At 44.1% G+C, this 22,516-nt stretch overlaps 1 protein-coding gene across 1 annotated transcript in view; it reads left to right on the plus strand.

Moving 5' to 3' along the window:
- Nucleotides 1–22,516, plus strand: part of CSMD2 (CUB and Sushi multiple domains 2) — a 305,387-nt gene that overhangs the window by 125,489 nt on the left and 157,382 nt on the right. Inside the window, exons 6-7 of the mRNA XM_074925977.1 lie at nt 10,914–11,026; nt 17,809–17,886. Of these exons, the coding sequence (XP_074782078.1) occupies nt 10,914–11,026; nt 17,809–17,886 (191 nt within the window). The remainder of the gene's footprint in view (nt 1–10,913; nt 11,027–17,808; nt 17,887–22,516) is intronic.

The raw sequence follows: 22,516 nt of genomic DNA on the forward strand, positions 1-22,516 counted from the left end.
CACATCCCCCCACAGCTCATCCCAACGGCCCTGAAACCCCCCCAGGGATGGGCACTCCCCCCTCCCTGGGCAGCCTGTTCCACTCTCGGACCACTCTTCCCTGAAACATTTTCTCCTCCTGCCCAGCCTGACCCTCCCCTGGGGCAGTTTCCAGCCGTTCCCTCTTGTCCTGTCCCTGATCCCCTGGGAGCAGAGCCCAGCCCCAGCCTCTCTGCAATGTCCCGTCAGGAGCTGCAGAGAGGGATGAGGGCTCCCCTCAGCCTCCTCCTCCTCACACTGAACACTCCCAGCTCCTTCCCTGCCTCCTCACAGGATTGATTCTCCAGCCCCTCCCCAGCCTCGTTGCCCTCCTCTGCCCTCGCTCCAGCCCCTCCAGATCTCTCTGAGATTGAGGTGCCCAAACCTGGACACAACCCTCCAGGTGTGGCCTCCCCAGTGCCGAGCACAGGGGGACTGTCACCTCCCTGCTGGTTTTATCACAAATGATGGGGCTGTGCTCTTGCAGTCTTGTTTTTCTGAGCCATAAACGCTCACATTTGTTCCATCAGTTGACTGAGTCTATCCAGGCAATTTGCACTGAGGGTGGGTTGCATGAAGGGCCCTTTTAAGTTTGGGGGGGGTCTTTCTCTTCCCATTTACAAGATCTACCTGTAGGGAGTACTCTTGCAGCCCTTGTACCAGAGGAGGAGCCTTTTTTCCTTAATAGCTTCTGATGGCGACCCACCCCGAGGGGCCCCAGCAGCAAAGAGTGGGAATCCATCGTGCCTCTGGGCTGTGGCTCTCCCAGCCCTGAGCTGCAGAAGAAAAGCCTCGCTTGTGGGTTTTGCCCCTTGGTTTAACCTGTCACAGAGCAGAGAAATCCCCCTCTCCTCCAGACTCTGCTACTGGGCACGTCTCTTCTGACAGATTTTAGGATGACCCAGACGTCTTCAGCTTTGACCTTTAAACCTTCTGTATGACCTCAGGAACATTTTTTGCGATATATGAATGTGACTTTAGCTGCATTACAGTGGAAACTGAGAAGCCTTCTGTTCACGGCCAACTTGAGTGCTTTACATTGACCTTCATGCACCATCTGCATTTGGCTTGTTGCTGCAGCAAGTGGCATGTAAAGTTACGCCTTCAGGTTGAAGAGGATTTATCTCTAAAAGTGAAAAATCTAGATTTTCTTAATGCCTGGAAAGCAAAGTATTTGCCTGCAAGATGAGCCCTTTGCTTTTTGTATATCTAATGTGCATATATATTGCGTGTGTGTGTATGTATATATGTAATACCCTGTCTATATACATTACATGTAAGAAACTAATTATCTGTAGTGGGTGAGTATGTGCATAAATACCAGCTGAATGTAATAAGAATTCCTTCAGAGACGGTTTTACCTGTTGACTTGCTTTGTTGTGACAGTTTCAGAAATGCACGTGGACTAAAAAGCTTTTTTTCATTAAAGTGACCATAATTAATCTAGCGTAGAGATCCAAGAGAATTCCGATTAATGAGAGGTTTAAATAATTTTGAAACATTACATAAGTTAAGGAAAACAGCAGAGAAATTAGATTGTCAGATCCCCTGTACAGTGTAAATTAGTTTGGCTTTGTCTCCAGTGGAGCTACGTTGCCTCGAATCAGCCAGGGATTTGGTTTACACTCCTTTAAAGATGAGCTGGGGAAATGTCACTTAGCAAATTAAGAATTAAGAACTTCATTGTAAAGGTTCCTGGAAAAAAAAGGTATAAATTTGGTTTTAGCCAGCAAATTTATCTGGGAGCGGGCAGTAATTAAAGTTGATGTCAGTGACTGAAGTTTTGCTGCTGCATGTAACCACTTTCATCTTTTGATGGAATGCAAAAAAAAAAAAAAAAAAAAAAAAAAAAGGAGGAAAAAGGAGTAAGCAAGCTGTGAGTAATAAATTAATCAGATTTCCCTTCCAGTGCCAGCTTCTGGAAGGAGTAAGGGCAGGTATCACTATAACTGGAAGGCTTTGGGAGTGATTTGTTGCTCTTAGAGCTAAAGCTGAATTCTGTTGTTAAAAGATCGGTGTAGCTTTATTGAGAGGAAAAGAAGAAGGTGGCAGAGGGTTTGAGGCCAAAAGTGCTGTGACCTAGTTACATCAGGAGAGGAATTTACCCTCAAGCTACATCCAGGAACCAAGACTCAGGTGAAATCGGAATCAGAATTCTTTGATTTTTCAGTACCACAGTCCTGAGTCAGTAATGGTGGCATTTGCTGGATTGGTTTTGAGCAGAGTACGAGAGCTGTGCATCTCTTAAGCTTTTGTTCCTTTCGGAAAAGGAGGAGAGTATTTGCCTCTCTTACAGAAAACAACTTGTTTAAATCTGTCCCTGGGGTTAGGAGGGGCCGCGAGCCCCACTGTGGGTCTTAAGGACGTGCTGATGGAGGGGAGGGCTTTGAAGCCCTGAAGGTGGTATGTGCTTCATTTGACAAGACACAAGCCTGACTGCTCCAAGAAGTTCATTTTCGTTGTTCACGGCCTGGTTTTTTACAGGGTGCTCCAGAGTCAGGAGTCCCTAGGGAGCTACATGTCCGCAGCCTGACATTTGCAGAGATGTGGGGTGACGTGGGAAGCTGATCTCTCGCTGCATTTTTTTCTGAGCATCTTCTAGGCTTGTGTAACTGTGCTGCTGAAACAGACTTAAGATGCAGGTGTGTTCTTTCCATCCCTACAGCATTTAGCGAGGAACAATAACTCGATCTAATTATTCATTTTCCTTGTAAAAGTCCATTGTGATGGGATGTCTCTTGCGACCAAAAAATGAGGTCTAGAGGTGCTTAAGTATACTTTGTTTAAGAGAGTAGACACGCTCAAATAAGATGTTCAGAATTAATGGTACAGCTCTCATGATAATTTGAGTAGAGGTTTGGATGAAAAGTTAAAAATACAGGTGAAGTGAATAATAATACACAGAGATATGAAGAGCTGCTGCAATATGTCTCCTAGTTGTACTGAAAGGAAGATTAATCTCTGAATAGTCGGAATGCTTCAGTGTAATAAAGACTGAGGAAATGGAAGTGTCTGTCAAGGCTGATGTGGTGGAGCTGCAAAGCAGCTCTGGGGGTGCCGGGGCTTGGGCTGGCGTCAGTTCTGTACCCTGAACAATTTTGGTTAAACTGAGCATCTACAGCCCCAAATGTAAGCAGTTTGTGTATGTTTTCATCGTGTTTTGCTAAGGCTCCAGGAGTGCACGCTCTCCTCTTTAACTTGCCCGTTGACTGTGACTGTCAGGGAGTGTTTTCTGTGGCTGCTTCATCCAGTGATGGAGATGCTGCTGCTAAACCTCCCCTCCTCCTTCCTGCCCACACTGACCGAAGTGGGGTCTCTGTTTGGGTTAGGGTTAAAATACAGCCGCAGGAGGCAAGGGTGAAGCTTGTGCTCTGAGAAGGTGCAATACCAGGTAGGTTCACCCTAAACGTTGGTGTTGGTGGCTCTGGGAGGACCCTGTGTCCGTCACAGACCGGCCGATGTTCGTGATTGTGTGGTCACAGACTGTGCCGAGGGGATGTAAAAAGAGATTAAATGAAGAGTTGCCTTGTACTCTTCTGTGGAGAACGCCTAGCTGGGAGTGGAGCAGCCTGGTGCATGGAGGTGTCGGAGCATAGAGCTGATCTTGAGTCCTTTTAGTTAAGCACAAACAGCTGAGCAATGCTGCAGTTTTCTTGCAAGCACTTGTCTTTGGTCCTGCCCATACGAGTCAAGGATTCATGGTGCTTCGACAGACCCTAACCAAGACCAGCTGCCATTAAAATCTTTTTGCAGGAGGCTGTTGGGAAATGCAACACTTGGAAATTCATAGTAGCCCTTGTGCGAGGGGAAGTGCTGCCGGGGTGCTGCTGGGTCTGTGCTTGGCCGGGTGGGCAGGAGCACGGGGGCTGGCAGCTCCCGCGGGCTCTTCTCTGATCACCGGCCGTGTGTGTCTCAGCTCTGCTTGGGTGGGATCTGGAGCTGTCAGAGGAATTCATTCCAGGTGTCTGTGAAACGCAGAGGCTTGGGATTGTACACACTTGTGAAAGGGCAGATGTGGAGACTCAGACCGAACTCAGCCGTTTGCAAGTCACGTATCGCTCGTGCCTGACACCAGCCAGTGCTGAGTCAGAGACCCAAGAAGGTCTCGGCGTTGCCAGTTATTAAATGTCCTCTCAGAAAAAAAAAAAATCTGCATCTTAAAAGCTCAGAGTGCAACTCCCTGTCCTGAGCTAGTATTGTTGTGACCTTGGGAGTGTAACCTCCTCTCTCAGAGGCAATGATGTTCCTTTGGGCTCACTGAAGCTGATGCTTGTCTACACCCCGAATCTGGACAGCACTAGGGCACGTATGTACGTTCAAGTTCATGCTTAAATCCATTATCTCAAAGTAACGTGCTTGACGTAATGTGACTTCAAGTACAGTTCTTACCTTTAGTTGTGACTTTCGACTCCCCACTCTCCTGCAGTCAGGTTGTGTAGCATTTGCACAATGAATTGTTCGTTGTATTTGGGTTCTTTAAGAAGTACTGTGGTCAAATTCATGCTAATCAAATTTCAGGATGGTTAAAATTGGATCTTCTGTCTGCAAATATCTCCTTCCACTATTCTAGTGCTTCTAACTCACTTTCTGACATTTTATTGATTCCCCCCCCCCCCCCCCCCCATTCTTTCTCTCCATGTGGAACCAAATTAAAGCAGGAATTGGGATTGTAAATAGATAATGATGCGTGAATGCAGATTAATCAGTGCCATCCATGTACAGTAATACTAATTGTGCCAAGGGAGGAATGGCTGAGTGAATGGTATAAATATTTAATGCCTGAATCCGCTGTGAAAGACAAGAGCAAGAAAAGAAATAAAGAAAATAGTTTAGTTGAGAAAGCCACACTTCACTGCTTTTGCTCAAAAGAGGAGTTTTGATACCATTAACCTTTCTGTATTATGCAATAAAGGAATTGGAGGAGCTGCGTTTAACATGGGGGTTTCAATTTCACTCAGGAAAAAAAATGCCTTAATGCTCTAGTTTAAAAACAATATTGGAAAGGATTTGGGATAAAAATCACTTGCTTGAGAGATGGATTTTTCACAGACCATCTGAACTCGGAGACAGCGTTCAGGGAGGGGGTGTCTGGGGACGGGGTGAGGATTCGGAGCTGTGCTGGAAAACTGAAAGGCTTGAGGGGAAGAGTGAAATTCTGCGTTTCTGCTAATGCTGCAGGTGTTTGAGCAAGAGAAACGGACTCGCAGCTGCCTGCTGGGGCAGGGAACTGGTCAGGGGGCACGCTGAGAGTTACAGCAGAGCGACTGCGTGGTTTTGGTTTCTTGGGCGAGTTGGTTAGTTTGTTTTCCTGGAAGTTAAGACGATCAGAAAAGTAAATAAACTAGTAGTGGTACAGCACAAGGAAACCTTCCCATAGTGCACCAGGCCTGATTCCCCAGCAGATTAATTTGCTGGGAAACAGTGAAAAGCACCTGACACGCTGGTATTTCTCTCCAGCTCTTTTAAAACTTGCCATCACATGAGTTCTGGTCTTTTGTGTATGTTGGGCCCCTCCTAACATAGTTCTCCCTGCCATGTTGGTATACCAAACACCTGGGACTTGCATCCTGATCACAAATGTAAGTCAATAAACGGTTCCACTGACCTTGTTCAGCTGCAAAATGACCCAGCTGCCCCTAGAGCAGTTTGCTGTGTTTTGTTTTTTTTTTTTTTTTTCTCTTTATTCAGAGAAGAGCTGAGATTAAACTGGTTGTTCACATTCCAGGCTTTTTGTCAGTGGGAACAGGACTGACACTTGCTCTTCCCGTTGCTCTGGGGTGTTTACCTGTGGAGGTGGCTGTGAGGAGCCAGGAGCCTGCTGTCCTCAAAGCTCCCTGCACGTGTTGCTTCTCATGGTGCTCTACCAAAGGGCTGCCATGTAAAAAGCTAAAATTTGTTCTCTATCCACTGTGCATAGAATAAGCTTAAATTTCAGGACCAGATAAATCAGGCTTAGACGTTAAGAAAAAAATCTTTTTAAATCCTCGCTACCAGTTTTTCTGAGGCCGTTAAATGCTCTTCAAGCAATCACAAGAGTTCTCATTTCTGTGTGCTGGTTGCTTGACATTGGTGTTGAAGCTACTTGAAAGCTGATCAAATTTATTTGGTATCTTAGAGGGCCTGAACTGTTAGGCATCTCGAACACATTCTTTGTCTTGCAAAGTCTTCAGTATGGTTCAAATGGTACCTTTTGTTTTCAAGGACCTCTCTGGGCAGAGTACAAGCCAAAGTGTCCAAAACCATGGTCATGGTAGGGACTAGGCTGAAGGTGTGGGTGAAGTAATGTTCAGAGAAAGGCTGTTCTTGCAATTTTCAGTCATTAGGCCAAGGAGACAGAGGAAGGAGCCTGTTTTTCACCCAGTGCTGCTGGCCCCGGCATCCTCTGGTCACCTCCAGCCTCAGAAAGGTAAAATTGTGGAAATGAAATTTTCAGGTGAAAGCTCAGTCCATCTCTTTCTCCAAATGACTCCAGGATTAAAAAGATGCTTAATATAAAATGGATACCAAATTCCCATGTGTGAGTAATGATTATTGATTTTACTTAAGAAACAGTTCTTGCATTGCCACTTAGTCATTCCAAAGCCTTAGATTTGAGTTAGTGTGTTGCCATATTCAGGAAGCTGAATATTTTATCAAGTGATTCATATCTGCCTGTGATGGCAGCAAGGAAGAGGAGGATGGGGGAAACGGACAAACAGAGGCTTGAAAAGTTTTGCAAATTGTCAATAGAATTATTTAAAGAAAGAAAGAGGAGTCTGCAATACTGAAAAATACAGTGGCAGAGATCCAAAAGAGAAGGGCTTTTATTTACATGACTCACTGGACTATTAAAATTCAGTCATTTATTGGGCTAATGGTAGGTGCTGAAAATTCAGAGCACGTAATGTAGTACAAAAGTGTGCTGGGGAATGTGGAAAGGAGTTTCAGCTTCTTTTAATTAGCTCTGTGCATTTCTAAGTCTCTGTAACGTAGCTCCTCCTTTTTCTTGAAGACACCAAGGCAGCACTGGGTTTATAAAGAAAAATCCTGTGACCTTGGGAAGTTGGTGGTACAGACACGGCGTGCGCTGTCTCGCAGCGCAGTCAGCATCCTCTCCGAGAGCGTGTCGCAGCCTTTATCATCTGCCTTTTGTCTTGGGCTGCTGTCACTCTGCCCGCAGGTTTCGCAGCGCTAATTGGTGCTGCCTGGCGTTATCCCCATGCGCAGACGAGGCGGTGGGAGCTCCTGCAGGAGACTTGGGGTGTTTCTCTGGTTTTTGTGATTGCTGTTGACTCTTGCCCGCTGAGCATCCTTCCCATTTCATTTGTGATTCATCAGCAGCAGCCAGGGCATTTTGCATTCAAAGACCATGCAGCTGCTTCAGTTCAACTGTGTTTATCTGTAATTAAATATTCCATTATCAATTAACCATTAATGCTTCCTAATGATTAATTTAAACCTGTGGGAGCCTTGTGGTGAAAAGCTAGTAGTTAACTGCAGGTGAACATCATGTTTTCCCTTAAATGCTTAGTTCTAGCCATGTTATTTTTTTTATCTATTGCAACATTTGTGCCCCTGACCCGTTTAGTCTGGTGCTGGGCAATACACATTTCAGTGGGAAGGAACCCTTCATCCTGCAGTTGTCCACCTGCAGACTCGGTGCTGGCAGCTGGGGAAGATGAATTGGGAGACAGGGCTGCTCTTGTTGTGGCTGTGGGAGGTGGCCTGCCCGCTGGCTGAACCCTGGGAAACAGGAGAAGGTGCAGCTTTGGGGTTAAAGCTGCTACCTTTGGCCCTGAGGAGAGGGTGGTTGGGGTTTATCTCCAATAGGGGGTCCCCACCTGTAGGGTTTACAGCTGCCATGGGGCTGGGAGGAACGATGGCATTCACAGATTAAATCTGCCTTTTGCCATTGTATAGAGATTTCCCTCCTTGGCATATAGGTGAGGGCTCAGTGCAGATACAGAGCCTGAAGTTACATCTCTGCAAGCTAATCAAATCAAAAAGTAAGGCCTTTATTTTCCTGAACAAATTCTGTTCTATTAACTGGAATCAATTTAAAATTAAAAAAACAAACAAACAAACAAACACTCCTCCAAAAACCTTGTGTCCTCACGTTGCGCGGTGCGTTTCCATGCGCTCGTCTCGGTGATTTCATTGGGGTTCCCGACACTCAGCGAAGATGCTCTGCTGCCGAGATGTTTGGGTTTAGCCTGGGCTGTGTCAAAATGGAAGCAGCTTCTTTCTCTTTGCCATGGTTGTTGGGTGTGTCTTAGCTGGTCCTTGAGTGCAGAGATCTGAGCTGGGTGCTGACCTGGGATCTAAACGACCTCCGAATACCCCAACGTGCAACCTGATGTTAACAACGAGCTGCTTAACCTCAGAAATAAAAGGGATACTAAGAGAAAACGGGGGAAAAAAAGGGAATTGGTTAGACTGGAGCCCTAGAGAATACAGTCTTTTTGTGTGCTGAGAGTTTGAGCAGCGGTCTAGATGGAAATGTGAGGACCTGATAGTGATTTCTTGGCTGATTTAGTCCTTTCAAAAAGCTGTCAATGTCTTAAGCAAATGACATGCGGTGCTGATGAAAATTTCCGTGCAGAAAGTTCAGGGAACCATTTTCCTTCACCCTAAATCTCTTGTATTTCTGTATAGCAGTGCTAAGTGGGCACAAAGCACTGTGGCTCTGATTGATTATTTTTCTCGAGTCCTGCTTTTGCCTTCAGTAATTATTTATGCTATTGCAAAGGTAGCAAGAAATGCAATCCATTAATTTTTCTAATTGATTTTCAAAATGTTAATTCACTCAGCTGTTAATTCTTTCTAGCACTTCATGTGTGTGGGATCCCTGGAAGTTAATAGTGGACTGCTCACGTACCTAAACTGAAGTGTACGTGTAGATGGATTATTAGCGTGCAGGCTACTGAATCTACTTCTCAAAAGGATATGCATATTTAAAAAAAAAAAAAAAAAAAAAAAAGTGGAAAGGGGGGACAGGAGAGCGAAACTCTGCCTCATTCGGGCAGGTTAATTTTATTGTTCCCTAGTTTTTATATCAGGCAATTGAATTACTTGGCTCTTCACAGTTATGAAAGTAAAATTTAGGTCTGCATACCTAAAGATTATTTATGAGAAGTTTGACTATTGGTTCAGAATGAATAATAAAATAGCCTTTGGGGGGAAGAGTATTAAGTTTAAACAGGTTGTCATAACAACCAGCCATAGTAACTTCCTCAGAATTGGTTTTAGGCATCCCATGTTTGATCTCAGCCTAAAATATGTTTGTTTGAACTTAGTTATTTAAAAAAGTTTCAAATTAAATTGGTTCAGCTGTCTTTGAGTTATCCAGGGATGGCAGAATGCCATATAGAATCCATTTTTATAGCACCTTGTATTTCAAAACGCCCTGCAAAGTTGAGATGAAAATAGTCTGTAGAGAAATGATCAGGAACAATCTTAAAACAATTTTACAGTGTAAAGAATGTTTTCGGTCATGCTTCATAATTATGCAGAATTCAGCCACAAGATAATACAAGGTTTAAAGTCTGTACTGTAGGTGGCAGAGATGCATTGGTTATGCAGCATAATCATCCCTGCTATTTCATTAACAAGTAGAGCGGCATTACATTGCAGTTCATCTGCCATTAATAAATACGCTGCCAAGTACTGTCCTGGCTCCCCACTGTTTGCCTTAAAAAAAGGTCAGTTCACCTTTGGAGGTGTTAGTGGAGTGAAGGACGTCTCCAATATTTTCTGGGCTATCGGTTCTGCTGTTGAAAGTGGGTAGTAATAAAATCTGAAGTATCCTTTTGAACGCAGTAGAATTTTCAGGATCCTTTCACCTTCATATAAAAAATAAGCGTAGGTATTGGAATGCCAGTAATTTTTCAGTAAGAGACAGTCTATGATTAAAAAATTAAATGGGCTTTCATTAACAATAATAAGATTCCATAATAGCTTTTGTCATGGTAGTGTTGTTCTCTTTACCACGGTTAATGTCACCATTACATACCTCAATTCAGGAGTGCTGTGACTTAGGCAAACATTGTTCCGGACTAAGACTTGGCATGTGACAACTCAGCTAAGAATTATGGTCTGGAGTTTAATAAAGCAAACAGCATAATAATTAAAAAAAAAAAAAAAAAGGTATAAAGTGATATGAAGGGAGCTGTTGCTAAAGGACTACTAATGGGCTGTGGAGCTTTCCACTTCATGTTTGATGGCTATAACCTTCTCCAGGTTGGGATAGATCACCAATCATTGCTTTTTGCTGGCTATTTCCAGTAGAAGAAAACGGTTCTTGCAATCCCTTCTCTTCCTCAGTTAAAATAAACATACTTTTTTTTCTTTTTTCAAGACAGAGTTAACCAGATATGAAGACAGGAACTGAATAAGCTTGAGAGTCAAGCTCGCCTTGCATCCCTTAGGTGTAGCGTGTCCCCTGCGACGATTGTATGTCAGTTGCGTGGTCCAGATAAGATAGAAAAGGTGGTAGAGCTTACAAAGCTCTGTTGCTCTGAGTTGGCATGTAGAGCTTCTCTCGTTCAGAGCTGTCCTGTACCCTCCACTCATTCCCTGCAGCGCAGAAGGCTGGAGCCCCTGGGCTGTCCAGCTGGACCCATTTCATTTCCCTGGTACCACAGACATTGCGAGTGCCCAGCTCAGCCCTTGGCCTTGGAAGGAAGGAATGGAAACCTCTGTAACTGCAAGCGTGTAACCGTGGGGTGGGAAGACAAACAAAGGAACATCAGTGTACAAACAGCCGTGGGGTGTAGGGGCTGCTGGCCTTGAGCGTACGGTGTGCATTCAGGATTTCCTGTATTTGTGGAGGAGGAGGATTACCTGAAAGGGCGAGTATTTGGGGTGTATTTCACAGTCACAATAACACTTGTCTGTTATCGGTGGGTTTCTTGCAGGTTTACTGGAATGAATTTGCCTGCCCCGGTTATCAGCAGTAAAAATTGGCTGCGGCTTCACTTCACATCGGATGGCAACCACAGGCAGAAGGGGTTCAGTGCCCAATACCAAGGTAAATGCTTGCTGTCCGGTCTCACTATCCACATTGTGTGTTTAGCCAAACTTTTTTTTTTTTTTTTTTCTTTTCCCCTGGGAATCTACAGCTAACTTCCTGCATGATCCTGTTAACATTAATTTTCCAGCTGGGTATCCACAACAGCTACCATTGGCAACTGTTGGGAGTAGAAACACTTGAGAGCTGCAGGAGAACTCATCGTTAGTGGAAGTAGCTGTTCCTTTACCTGCAGCTTCGCAGGATGCGGTGTGGGATACAGTCATACAGGGTGTCACTGGGTGAAGAGCAGTCTGCAGTCCCCCAGAGACTGTGTCTGCATTTATTCTCTGCTCAAGTGAGACCTAACTGAGCCTGTTTGGAATGGGGTGTGAACTATTCTGTATTTACTGGTCATCCCTAGAGGGGTGGATTTCAGGATTGGGATCTTAAGATGCTGTTGAGGGAGAGGAAACACTTTGGCGCACGAGCTAAGCAGAGAAAAGATCCTGCTGTGTTGCGAGGCTTGTAGGCAGCTGTGGCTAGGTGAGGTTCAGTGCATCCTGTTTGGGACCAAAGGGTCAGCGATACAGGTGGGTTTGAGCAGATCCTTAGAGCTGTTCACACTGTTCTCTCCAAGGACTTGGAAGGACTTGGCGAGTGCAGTGGCATCGTGCTGCTCTGGAGGTGGGATCAGGGAGAGGGAAAGCGAAGCAGGGAAGGAGCAGGAGTGCCATCCAGGTCCTTGTCCACGCTCCAGAGGTTTGAGTCTGTGTTGTTCAGCAGCTTTCCTCAAAATGAAGAAACAGGATTTTGAGGAAAAAGTTCCCTAGCCCTAGAGTAACAGGAACGCAATGAAAGGGAGAGGAGTTTCTTTTGTAAATCTGCAAACTTACCGTGTTTGTTTAGCTTTAGCAATGTTGTCACGGCCTCAGCGTGCCCTTTGCTTTATATATCACCATCGTTATTTAACTTTCCTTGCTTTACTTTAACATATAAATTACTTGAAATTATAAGAAAAAAACGCTTTGTTTTTTTTTTGTGTAGCAGAAATGAATGCATGCAGCTGATAGCTTTTGATATGACATTTTCCTTTGCTGTCACGATTGCTGCTTTCTATTAAAACACCTGTCTGAATCATCCCTTTTTCTTAAATAGAAAAGTAAAGATTAATGTTATAATTTCCTCTGATTAGATAAATGTCAGGGGGTTCTAATCTAGCACACTCCTTAGAAACTGTTTTGTTAGATATAATGAACTGTGCTTTTGTGTATTGAGTGTTTAAAAGATGAACTTAAAAATGTGCTCTTGAAATGGCATTGAAGCAGGACCTCCGTCTAGCTGGCACAGGGAATCTGACACTCATTCTTCACGCATTTGCTCGTTTTTGAGGAGTTTGTCAGGTTCTTTCCATTCGTTAGGAAAGATTTCAATACTTAAACAAAAAACAAAACAAGAAGCAAAGCAAAAAAGCCTCGAGAAGAAAGGCAAGATCTTTGCAGTCAATGGAGTCTGTGTCCGTAGAACAAGATGCAGCCTCAAAAAAAATCTGCATAACCCTTTTCAGAGGAACACGACTTTGAACGTAAATATTTTAATGTGGATAAATAAATACATACAAAATAGGGTATGCAGAAAGTAGAGCAACTAAAACGTGTTGTTTCAGCAGTAGACATGGAAGCAAACCCCAGGATTGGCCAAGGGAAGGAAGAGCAGGTTGAGATGCATCGAACTTTTTGTCCGTTTTCTGAAGACGTGTTCCGACATCATCTATTAACGTTGTATGTCCTCAGAGACAGTATCTGGCTTTGCTGATAATCTATAAGGAAGTAATTTCCCTTCCATCTTGTTTAACATTGATACTTAGTTTTAGCAGAACACCTTCTGGGTGTTCCATTTCAGTTCTTTCTAATCCATGCCCTAGTTTGGAAACCTCTTTATGAATGTAAAAGCAAGGTTAGATAGAATCAGCCTGTATACAGGTTTTCTTATGTCGAATACAGTAAATTCCTTCCAGGGAGAGCTGAAATGTTTCTCCGTTTCCTTTTCCCTTTTATGTAAGATGAATCTTGCATTCTTGCAAATGCTTTTTTTCCCCCCCCCACTCTGTAAAAGCAAATGAAAAGGACTGGAGGGAAATCGGTGCGTTGATATTTTTTAATTCCTCCCACTCCTGCGTTCCTTCCCAAAAAGGTGCTGTGTACCTGCAGGTGGTAAGAAAATAAGGTAGAAGTGCCTTACTGGGGAGAGGTGACAGCGCAGGGGTGGAAGGCAGGTATCCCCTGTCTTCCCCCGTATCAGTTTAGCCATCAGGTGCTGTAAATGAGGTAATGAAAAAGCTGCTGAATTTAAAATGGTGCTACGCAGATCTAAATAATGCTCTGGCTGGTGCAGTCCATCTCTCCACATATTTTATTACATAAGTTGGATCCTAAATTGCTTTTTAGCTGATGGCTACCAACACATAATCGCATCTTTTATTGATCTCCCCACCCCATTCCCTTCCCCTCCTGTCCTCCAGCCTCAGGTGGCAAGATAAATGTGGGCACGTTTCAGCTCGTAGCACAGTGCAGAATACCACCAGACCTGTCGCCCTTAATAATGCTCTGATGAACTATTTATTGCACGTACTGTGCCACGTAAATAGCTTTTAAGGTTATGTGTATATCTGGAAGTACATATGCTTAAAGTTTGACAGATCTGTCAGTCATCATCTCAGAGCACGTCTCCGGGCTGCAGAGGGGTTATAGCTTATGCATTGCAACCTGTTGAGTCTCCTGGGCAATCCCCAGAAAGAGGCAGAGACAGGAGAGTTCTGGTGCTCGTTGCAGGCTCCAGTTCCTAAAGAACTGCTGCTTAGCTAGAGAAGGGAGGGCATAACTGAGGAGTTTTAAAATGGTTGCGTTTGAGGGTGTTTCTTTTCACTTCCAACAGAGTAGAAATCCCTGTAAGCAACCCGCTGTAGCATCCCAGGTGATACTGAAACACCCCAGCAGAAAAGAGATTCAGACAAGTCTGTATTTAATGGCAATCCCCCAGCAAGGGGAACGGAGTTTCACGGAATAGGTTTTTGAAATGATTTTTTCCAAATCAAAAAAAAAAAAAAAAAAGTCTTCTTAAATTCTTGTTTAGAGCAGCATGAAACGGTTTAAAAGAAACACCCCAGACTGCCTGCTTGCTGGAAAGGCTTTGTAATGTCATCTTTCAAATTTGACAGGACACTGAGTATTCTATTAGATCTATCAGATATGTGTGAGCAGCAAAACCCTCCAGAAAACAGAGAAATTTCTGTTCATCCAATTATCCTGACACAGTCCTTTGTAGTGTTGTTCCACATTCAAATTTATAAACAAAATAGATTTTTATAGACCGGATTTTTGAGGGCATAGTGTAGGAGAAATGTTCTCTTTTTTTTTTAAAAAAAAAAAAAAAAGCGAGTGATATTGTATTCTGACTTGTTCTAATCTAAATTGAGTAATTTGTAAAGCTTGACTTTCATCATTATGTCTCCATGTTGCAAACAAAATGAAGGATTAAGAGGAGAGTATATAGTGATCTCTCTTTATCAATTATTGTTGAAAGAGACACGATGCAATTAGGAGAGTACATACTTCATGGGTAATGCAGTTTAGTCTCCGTATTTTAGGATTGGTCCTTGGTAATGGATGTCTGCTTTCTGTTGCTTGTTTTCATTACTGTTTGGTGGTTTGGAGCTAGGCTCTCCATTAGTCACAAATTTGGAGTGGGGCTGTGCTGGCTGCGTTCTGGAAGGCAGGAATGGATGTGGTGGGTGAGTCTTTGTGATTGAGTGTGTCCTTTCAAAAATTTGCAGTTGTGGGGCAAGGCCCAGATGTGTTGAAGCTGTGAGTGCTCCGTACCGATTGCCTTCTGCTGGACTTCGGGATGCTGAGCAGCCCTGTGAAATCAGTGGCAGTTGCTGTAGCACTGCAGTCGGCCTGCCCTCAGGAGAAGTGCTGACCCTCCCAGGGCTGCGTCATCCCGTCCCTGCTGTGTGTCTGTGGGGCACATGCCCAGGATTGGACAGCTTTGCTTGTCCTTTAAGGCTGCAGGTTTACTTTATCCCACAGAAATCAACAGACCTGTGCTTTTCTGTGTGTGGCTGGGAGAAAAATTCACTGTCAGAGGTGTAAAGTAACTTGCAAGGGTAGTTGAGGAGAATATAAAAATGGAAATTGTTTTTATAAAGCTGCTCTCTTACTGATGGTGCCCCAAAGCACTTCACAGAGCAATGAATTGGGTACTGCAAAGTCATGAGCCATTGTACATCCTCCAGCAGCTCAAACCTAGCTTTAGATACTTGGGCTTGACTGTATTTTACTGCCTGGGAGGGAAGGTGGGCTGTGGCTGGGAGGTTATCCCTGTACTTGCTCGGAAAGTGCCAGCGAGGGATTAACCGCGGCGTTACGGAGGGTGAGCGGGACGGGACCTCCCTGGTGCTTTATCCCGATGACAGTTCGTGCGCTGCAGCGCCAGCCCTGGTGCCACCAGCCCTGCGTGGGGACAGAGCCCTGTGGGCAGCACCCCCAGGTCCTGCCCAGGACGGGACGGGGCAGCCCGGCAGGCAGAGGGGATTTAGCGCTGGAAGAGCACTTGGGTGGGTGCAGCCGGGCCGGTGGCTGCTCCTGCTGCTCTGAACACAGGGGTGCAGGGCCAGTGGCTTTGCCAGGACCTCGTGGTCGATGTGAGCCCCTTTGTCACACCTCAGAGAGGTGCTGGAGTCTGTAAGAAGGGCCCTGTCAACTCTTCCCACTCCCTGTCTGCTATCTTGCTGCGAGGTGTTTGTCTCCTGCTGCCCCGAGCTGCAGCTGAAATGGTCCTTGGGCACGAGTGAGGGGCATGGGGGGCAGCCCCGCCATCCTGGGGCCTTTAGCACAGCCTTACATTTCTCATGTGTGTTTTAAAGCTGTCACTGTGCTCATCGAGGCATTGAGGCAGGAATATGTTCCCCAAAAATGTTAGCTTTGGTAGCCCCGTGTGCTTGCTTCAGTCCCTTGATAATGCGCTTGTGGCCTGACCTCACGGTTTTTAAGAAATAGCCCGGAGTTATGGCATGACCTGGAGGAATATGTGGCTGCTTGGGGTGTTCTGAGACCTGCTGTTTTTCTCCTTGTGCCTATGTAAAAAAAAAAAAAAAGTGTTATATTTTCTGTGAAAGTGACATACTGTTAATTATTTTTCCCCTCAAAAAAAAAAAAAAAGGACAAAAAACACCCCCCTCAACAGATTAAAGTAGTACTAGTAAGACATGAACAACAAGCTTTTCTTTATGAATATTTTTTAAGCTAATGTGGACCTCAGTTTGAAGTTACAACTTCTTTGTTTAAAGAGAAAGCAAAAAGCTGCAATCAAACGATGAACAAAACGCTCCAAGGTAGCATCTAGCTGAGAAAAGCACTACCTTAGGTAAGCTTCGAGGAATAATGCTTGACATCTCCTGTCTGAAGCTCCTGCAAACAGATGTTATAAACAGAATTATTTTTTTTTTTTAAAGCCAAAAAAAGCATGATTAAAAAAACCTTGTTATATCAGTAATTTTTCCTGACAACTTTGTCTTAGAAATGTGCTAATTTAGGGATGAAAGTATGACAAGACAAAGAACAAGAAAAGAACAGTTTGAAGTGGAAGATGGACTGGTTTTCTCCGTAGATAAGGACTGGCTCATCAAAAAGGATCCGATAAAGTGGTTTGGACATCATGCTTTCTGCTGTGAAGTTGTTCTTTAACCACATTAACTTTAAAAATGCCAGTAGAAGTTCTGCTGTGTGTTGGTCAGGACAGTCTGTCCGTGCTGCAGGAAGCTGTTGTCTCTCTGTACTGGTATCCAGTTGGTTTTGACAACGTGAGTTTTGTGCAGAATTCTGGTGTGGAGAGAGCCTCAGTAGCAGCCAAGTCCATATAATAAAACAGTTACGCGGGGGATTCTCACACTGCGAGGAAGGGTGGGACTCTCTTGGGGATGGATGGGTGGATGGATGGATGGATGGATGGATGGATGGATGGATGGATAAATGGATGGGTGGGTGGATGGATGGATGGATGGATGGATGGATGGATGGATGGATATCATGTTGCTGCCCTCACATGTTTTCTCATCTTCTGGATGAGGTTTAGAGCAGGGAGGTGAATGGTCACAAGGGGACCTCTGGTAGAGTCACCATGCAGATTTTTGATGTGCTAGTGGCTATTAATAATGGGTCTGTAAAGTTATACTTCTCTCTTTACCAATAATGTGGCCTTAATACGGCCCTTTTTTTCTTCTCTTTTGCTGCCTTTTTGAGTCGTGTGTTTCCACAGACCATGTATACAGTTTTTAGGTTACGGGGTGTTTGTTTGAGTGCTGTATGCCCACAGAAGCAGAGACAGGCTTTGCAGTATAACGTATTCATGGAATAACTGCATCAGTAAAACTGGTGAATCTAACTCAGCATTTTACTCTCAGGATTCCTGAAGTTTCTGAGAGCTTTCCTTTGGCTCTTCCATTTTTAGTATGTTAAGGAAAATGACATGGTTACAGAGGGATGAGGCTTTTGTGCCCCATTCGTGTGTTCAGATTGGGTCAGCCTGGCTCAGGTCCCCAGAGGCGCTTGTCCAGACCCGACGTGGTAAATGAAAAAGGTTTTGAGGGGTTGGGATGAGTTGCCTGAGCTATAAGGGAAAAGATGCAGGGTATCCTGCAGCGTGGGTGCTGTACAACTTGTTGCTTCATTTTCTTTTTAAATGATCCCTAATGTTTAGCTAAATCTTTTCCTTGTCTTTGCTTTGTTTTAAATCTGTCTCTGTAGTCAAAAAGCAAATTGAACTGAAGTCCAGAGGGGTGAAGCTAATGCCCAGCAAGGACAATAACCAGAAGACATCAGTGTGTAAGTTTTTTGGCTCCTCTTTACGCTGTCTTTGTATAATGATCTCCTTGAACATTTCATCTGACTTTCCAGTAATCTCTAAAACTTTTGTCACTGTTAAAAATTTTAATGCTTTTCCCTCTCTTCCCCTCTGCATTACTGCATCACTTCCTTCCAGTGCTCTATTCACAAGCATATACTAACTTGTTAAAGTGGGAATGGAGGGGATCGGTGTGTGTGCATTTAATATATACTGTATGCTTCCTGCTCGATGACAGACTGGGCTTCATGACTTCTGTCGACTTTCAGTGTGGAGTGTCAAACTGCAAACCGTTTTGAAAACGGAATTAATGTTACGATGGTAAAATTAAGAGCAGGGATAAGGAACCGCACCAAAAAAAGACCTATTAGAAAATTTACGGAGGCAATAGCAGTCTCTCGCTTTTTTTCTCTTTGCATTTTCTTTAAACTGTCCCTGCAGAACAATCATACCACTGCTGTGCAAGAGCTCATACTAGTGATTTTTATGGTGTCCCTATTAGCTACTCCCTTTCAGAGTATCTAGCGGTTGATACGTTAGGGGTGTGCTCAGAATGTCGCTTTGTCACTGCTGTGTTTTCCCCTTGCAGGAAGTAAATCCGTTAGGTCCATTCATCTTTACATCAGGTTCTTTGCAAATCAGAAGCAAGACTCATAGTTTCTTTATATGTATGACTCTGGACAGACCACTGGGCTCTTAAGGGAACTTTAAACAGGAGGGATCTGAATTAACTTGCGTTTATAGTTTGTACGAATTCAAATAGGAGCAGAATGTAGTAATTTTTAAAACAGTTTTGAGAGGAGAGGATATAATTGCTCGTTTTGTTGCATAGTCCATTACACCCATCAAAGAGGTACCGTTTGGATGTTTCACTCCTTTGAATTTTGAATGCAAAATTCACTTAAGAAAAATGGATGAACAATTTAAAACATGACTTGCTGTCTGTCTGAAATGAAAATGGCTCACTTCTAGGCCCACATGAGAGTGCTTATAGTCTCCAGGTTTTGAGGAGCAAGGCCCAATGAGGTAACTAAATAGCAGGATGTAAATTGCCCCAAAATCTCCAGAGCAGAAAACGGCGGGGTGTTTTTTTTAGAGAAAATTAATTCGATTTTAAGAAAAAACCCTGTATGCAAGATGTTCCTGGATGTCTGATATATTCTTGCCAAGAAGAATTTAATTGTAATAAACGTTTCAGTTCACTTAACTGAGAATGAAATGCTGTTGGAAAATACCACTAGCTTTGATTGTGTGGGCACGGGAAACAAAGGGGTGTGTTTGGAGTGGGATTGTCTTGGGTATTGGGGAGTGTGGGGAAGGGAGCCTTCGCTGAGTGAGAACTGTTAGCCTGCTGTGGAGTCCGTAGTTTACTGTGTGTAAGTATTCTGGTGGTGGGGGTATAGAGGATTCCCATTTCTGCTGCCTGGCAGTGCTGGCTGCTTCCCCTCAGCACCGGTGCCTCGTGCCCGTGGTCAGTCTGTCCCTGCTGGGGGCTCTGGGGGAAGGTGCTGAAGGGCCGAGTGAGGGACAGGAATGGAACTTCCCAGTGGATCCTGCTCTGTCCCAGTCATGCTCCACTTCTGAGGATAAAATTGGAGGAAGTTCTGGTTGCCTCTGCCCTGTTTATCCCCACCCAGCGGAGAGCAAGCTCCAAAGCTGCCAATTCAGCATCTCGCGTAGAGCTAATCTTGCATATTTGATAAGGCAAAACAGAGCATAGGAAGGCAGCTTAGCCTGAGAGCTATTAAGCTGTAATAATATACACAGTGATAGCACCGTGGCCCAAATTCCTTTCTGTTACCAGCGCGGTGCTTGCCACAATGGTCGTGCCTTCAGTTCCCTCCGTGTGCGCTGCTCTCAGCAAGGTCTGGATTGTAAACCCAGATTAACCTCTATCTCACGCAGCCTTCTGCTGTCACACTTCTGTTACAGTAAATTTTCAGCTTCAGAAATGCTGATTCCGGAGAAGATGTCTCCAGAAAATGGTTCGTTTTCAGAAAATGGAGCCCAGAATGTTATCTTCTTTTTTTCCCCCCTTGCCTTTTTGATTTGCATGGCCAGCCATGCCCCCTTCGTCTCTCAAACTTTCATGAGCTTATGAGTCTGCATATGCATCAGAGATAATTATACAGGTGGGACAGGCTGATTAAAGATCTGTGAAGTTTGCTAGTTTTGCTCTTATTTCATCTGGCACGAATATCAGGAATTAAAAAATTTCTGTGTCTCTTGGTAATAGCTAGAGCTTTATTTTCAAAGACTTATCTTACCAGCAATGTTTTCTAGTGCTCTTTGCACCTGTCCTGAAATTCTCCCTTGAAGGATCTGTGGCCACATAAGGCAGCTTGCAGCTGCATGCTTAATACCCTGCAGGTCTTTTGGAGGATTTTGGGGTTTGCCGGATGGACGCTGTGGTTAGCTGCCAGATCCTACCTGGCCAGATTAAAGCCTGTGTGTTTCATGTGTCTGAATGGAGGCAAAATGCAGTCACATAACAGCTGTTGGTACTATTTCAGAAAATATGTAAAAATATATGAGGGGGTGTGTGTGTGTGCGCTCATTGTGTTTGCTTGCAGTCAAACGTGTTTATTTGAAATTGAAATGAAGTGCCTCGTGCTTTTCAATATCCCTAAAATTTTTGGGGCATCTTGCTTTAATCATTTTTAGAGGGGGAAAATAATGCAGCTCTGGAGAATAAGATATAAGAAATAGTTTTAAATTTTAGATTGCGTTTAGGAGATGATTTCTTTCACTGCATGCATAATGTAAATATGTATATTCCGGGTCACACCGTGGGAAAAACATGGTACTTCGCTTTTACAAAACAGCCTCAAAGTTGCTTTTCTGACGTTTGAATGAGGCACACCTGAAAATGCCCCGCTGGCTGTTGTTATTGGAAGGGATTGTATGAAGCAGTGCGAGTTCTGCGTGTATTCAGATTTGTCAAAACCTAGTTTAAAGGTACAAACGCAAAGTCGTTTTGGAGATGTTGAGCGGTTTTAGATGTCAGCCAAGTGTGTGAAAGCTTCTAGATGCTGAGCATTGCAGCAAGCCTGCTCTCCGCGTCAGCCCTTGAGGTACGAATGCCGGAACGTGGGTCCCTGCTGTCCCGCAGCAGCACGGAGTGAGTGCCGAGAAGCGGAGGAGCCTTGGGTGCGTAGCACCAGGCAATGCGTTTTGAGAGAAGCTCTGTTGGGTTGAAGTAGGGCGTTGCTGCAAACACGGTCTTTGCAACTGGTCTTTGAAATCTGAAAGTCTCTAAATGGTTTTGAACTCGCGTACTTCTGAACTATTCTGAGATAGCAACAAGATGTGAAATACGGGTTCAGAATTCCCCCAGGTAAAAGATCTCCAGCTGGAAGTAGTCTTCTTCAGTGTTAGGGCCTCACAGCCCAAGGCTGGACCCTTTTCACGCTTGGCATATTGCTAGACACGTGAGTATTTAATGTCTGGGTCAGTATCACGAGGTTCTGGGAATGCTGAATGTCTGGTTGGTGGGTGCTGAAGGACCTTCCTGGATCGGAAGGGCAGCGAGCACACTCTCACTAGCTCAGCTCTTCTGCTTGGAGGACTGAATTTTGTAACCTGTTAACTTGACCAGATGGAGTAACTGCAAGCCTTAATGTGATCATAAAGATTAACCTTTTTAAAATAACTAATTACTTCTGCAATCCTTCCCTCGCCACCCCTCATGCCAGTCGAAAACCTGACTTGCTTTCACTGTATTTCTCATGCTGAGAAATGTTGAATCCTTGTAAAACATTTTTAGATGCTGCTTTATTGCGTAGTTCGTATTTTACATTCCTAAATTCAATAAAAAATTGTCCCTTGGGAATCTGTCAGTGAACTTTCTTTAATAGCGTGGGGAAATAGAGAACTAAAGGAGGTTTTCAGTTCTTTTAAAAGATGAAGTAAATTACTCGAGCAAACAAAGCCATCGTAACTGGCTGCTGTTGAATACATGATGAGCAGGAAGTTGAAAAAATCAGAATAAAGCAGTGGAAAACTAGTTCCATACTTTGGGGGGAGAGAATCCTTGAGCCTGTAATGTAGAAATTGAACAGTTCATCACAGTTTTTGAGATCTATTGTTTTCCTAGTAGCCTTGAAGAATTCATTTTGGCTACGGCCCAGGCATAGATCAGTCAAACCTTCAGGAAGAGGAACACCGTACTGACAGCAAGTTCTCAGCATAACAAATACAGTTTATAACCTTTGGTTTAGTTATGTTCATGTGTGTGTTTAAAACAAAAGATAGAAAAACCAAAGTTTCTGGAAGTGACCACCTGATCCATCATCTCCTTTTCTTTTGCTCTTCTTTACAAGTAAAATGTCCCAAGTGTCATGATGTGGAGATCTCTTTCCTTTCCCACTTGCTCTGTTTTATCTTACCCGTTCTCTGGTTTGTCTGCGCGTGTTCTGTAGATATTAATGAAACGCTAACTAACAAGAGAACAACTGGTTTTAGTCTTCAGAAAACCGATTGATAACTGACAACCTGCCCTCTGGTGCCTGGGGGAGTTGCTGGTCATCTGTAGCCTTGCTTCCTCCCGGAGCTTTGATCGGAGGCGTCAAGGTTCACTGTCATCTGATACGGGACATAACAAATGGATGT

Source organism: Athene noctua, chromosome 24 (assembly GCF_965140245.1).
Source record: "Athene noctua chromosome 24, bAthNoc1.hap1.1, whole genome shotgun sequence".
NCBI classification, from domain to species: Eukaryota; Metazoa; Chordata; class Aves; order Strigiformes; family Strigidae; genus Athene; species Athene noctua.